Source organism: Corvus brachyrhynchos, unplaced genomic scaffold (assembly GCF_000691975.1).
Source record: "Corvus brachyrhynchos isolate BGI_N302 unplaced genomic scaffold, ASM69197v1 scaffold119, whole genome shotgun sequence".
Taxonomy (NCBI): Eukaryota; Metazoa; Chordata; class Aves; order Passeriformes; family Corvidae; genus Corvus; species Corvus brachyrhynchos.
The window spans coordinates 129,082-130,848 of NW_008240054.1; the positions used below are offsets into that span (position 1 = coordinate 129,082).

Consider the following 1,767-nt stretch of genomic DNA (forward strand, 5'->3'; position numbering starts at 1 on the left):
ATCTTGGGAAGGAAGGAGGGTGGGGAGGGGCTGGGCTGGAATTGCCAGAGCAGCTGGGGCTGCCCCTGGATCCCTGGGAGTGCCCAAGGCCGGCTTGGAGCACCCTGGGACAGGGGGAGGGTCCCTGGCCATGGCAGGGCTGGAATGGGATGGGATTTAAGGTCCATTCCCAACCCAAACCATTCCAGGATTCCAGGATTCTCTCCCTCGGCTCTCACAATGCCAACACCCCCTCACCTCGTGGAAGAGAGGAAGGCGAGAAAATGGGGATTTTGGGGGGTTATTCCCGGGTTATCCGCAGCTGCGTGGAGCTGGAAAGCCCCAGGGGAGGACGCCAAAGCAGGAGCAAACCTCTTCACCCCAATTCCCCTTCCCACCCCGTTAATTCCCCTTCCCACCCCGTTAATTCCCCTTCCCACCCCGTTAATTCCCCTTCCCACCCGTTTCCCTGTCTTGCCTCCAGGTCAGGGCTTTCATTGCTGATTTTTCCAATGTCTTCTCCATCCTGCTCTTCTGTGGAGTCGATGCCTGTTTCGGACTGGACACCCCCAAACTCCACATCCCCAGTATCATCAAGGTTCGGCCTCCCCTCTCCCACACTCCTTTTCCAGCTCCTCGCCAGGATTTTTTGGGAATATCGCAGCTCCAGGCAGTTTCTTAAAAGCTACTTTGTCTTTTCTAACAATGCTCTAATTCTGTGACTTTCTCTCCTCTCTCTTTTTGTTGTTATTCCTCCTTTTTCTTCCTCCCTTTTTTATGGTTTTCCCTCCCATTTTTATTGTTTTCTCTCTCCTTTTTATTGGTTTTCTTCCTTTTTTTGGTTGGTTTTCCTCCTTTTTTTTTATTTTTCTCCTTTTTCTGTTTTCTCTCACTATTTTGTCATTTTCCCTCCCTTTTCTGCCATTTTCCTCACTTTTTATTTTGTTTTCCCTCCCTTTTTTATTGTTTTTCCTCCTTTTAAAATTGCTTTTCCTCCTTTTCCCCCCTCCTTTTTTGCTGTTTTTCTTCCCTTTTTATTCTTTCCCGTCTCTTTTTTATTTTTCTTCCTTTTTTTTGTTTTCCCTCCCTTTTTTTATGTCTTCCCCCCTTTTTTGTTTTTCCCCCTTTTTTGTTGTTTCCCCCCCCTTTTTTTTGTTTCCCCCCCTTTTTTGTTGTTTCCCCCCCTTTTTTTTTGTTTTCTCTCCCTTTTTTGCTGTTTCCTCTCCCTTTTCTCCCTCTCTCTCCCCTCTCTCCCGGCAGCTCCGTAAGCTCATTAGCGATTTCTCTATCTTTATGTCCATACTAATGTTTGTGGGGCTGGATGTGCTTTTCGGACTCAACACCCCAAAGCTTCAAGTGCCTACCGACTTCAAGGTAAAACCAAAATATTCCATCAAACCCCATTCCGGAAGGATTTCTCCTCCCCCCTTCAGGGCTGATGTGGGGATCCCAGTGAGGACTTGGGGGCGGTTCGGGTGCCGGATTTAGGGACGGATGGGGGACGGGGTGATGGGGTTGTCGCCGAACGCCAACCCTTGGGTTTTCCCAATCCCTGCCCCGTTCCCGAGGTTCCGACCCCGCTGTCTCCCGCAGCCCACCCGCGTGGACCGGGGCTGGTTCGTGTTCCCGTTCGGGAAGAACCCGTGGTGGGTGTACCTGGCCAGCGCCCTGCCCGCCCTGCTCGTCACCATCCTCATCTTCATGGACCAGCAGATCACGGCCGTCATCGTCAACAGGAAGGAGCACAGGCTCAAGGTGAGGGGCTGCAGGGGGTCAGGCCATCCCCAC

The 1,767-nt window shown here is 51.3% G+C and overlaps 1 protein-coding gene across 1 annotated transcript in view; it reads left to right on the forward strand.

Annotated features, from left to right (window-relative positions):
- Nucleotides 1-1,767, forward strand: part of SLC4A5 (solute carrier family 4 member 5) — a 31,561-nt gene that overhangs the window by 24,365 nt on the left and 5,429 nt on the right. Inside the window, 2 exon segments of the mRNA XM_017744709.1 lie at nt 464-577; nt 1,573-1,729. Coding sequence (XP_017600198.1) covers nt 464-577; nt 1,573-1,729 — 271 coding nt within the window.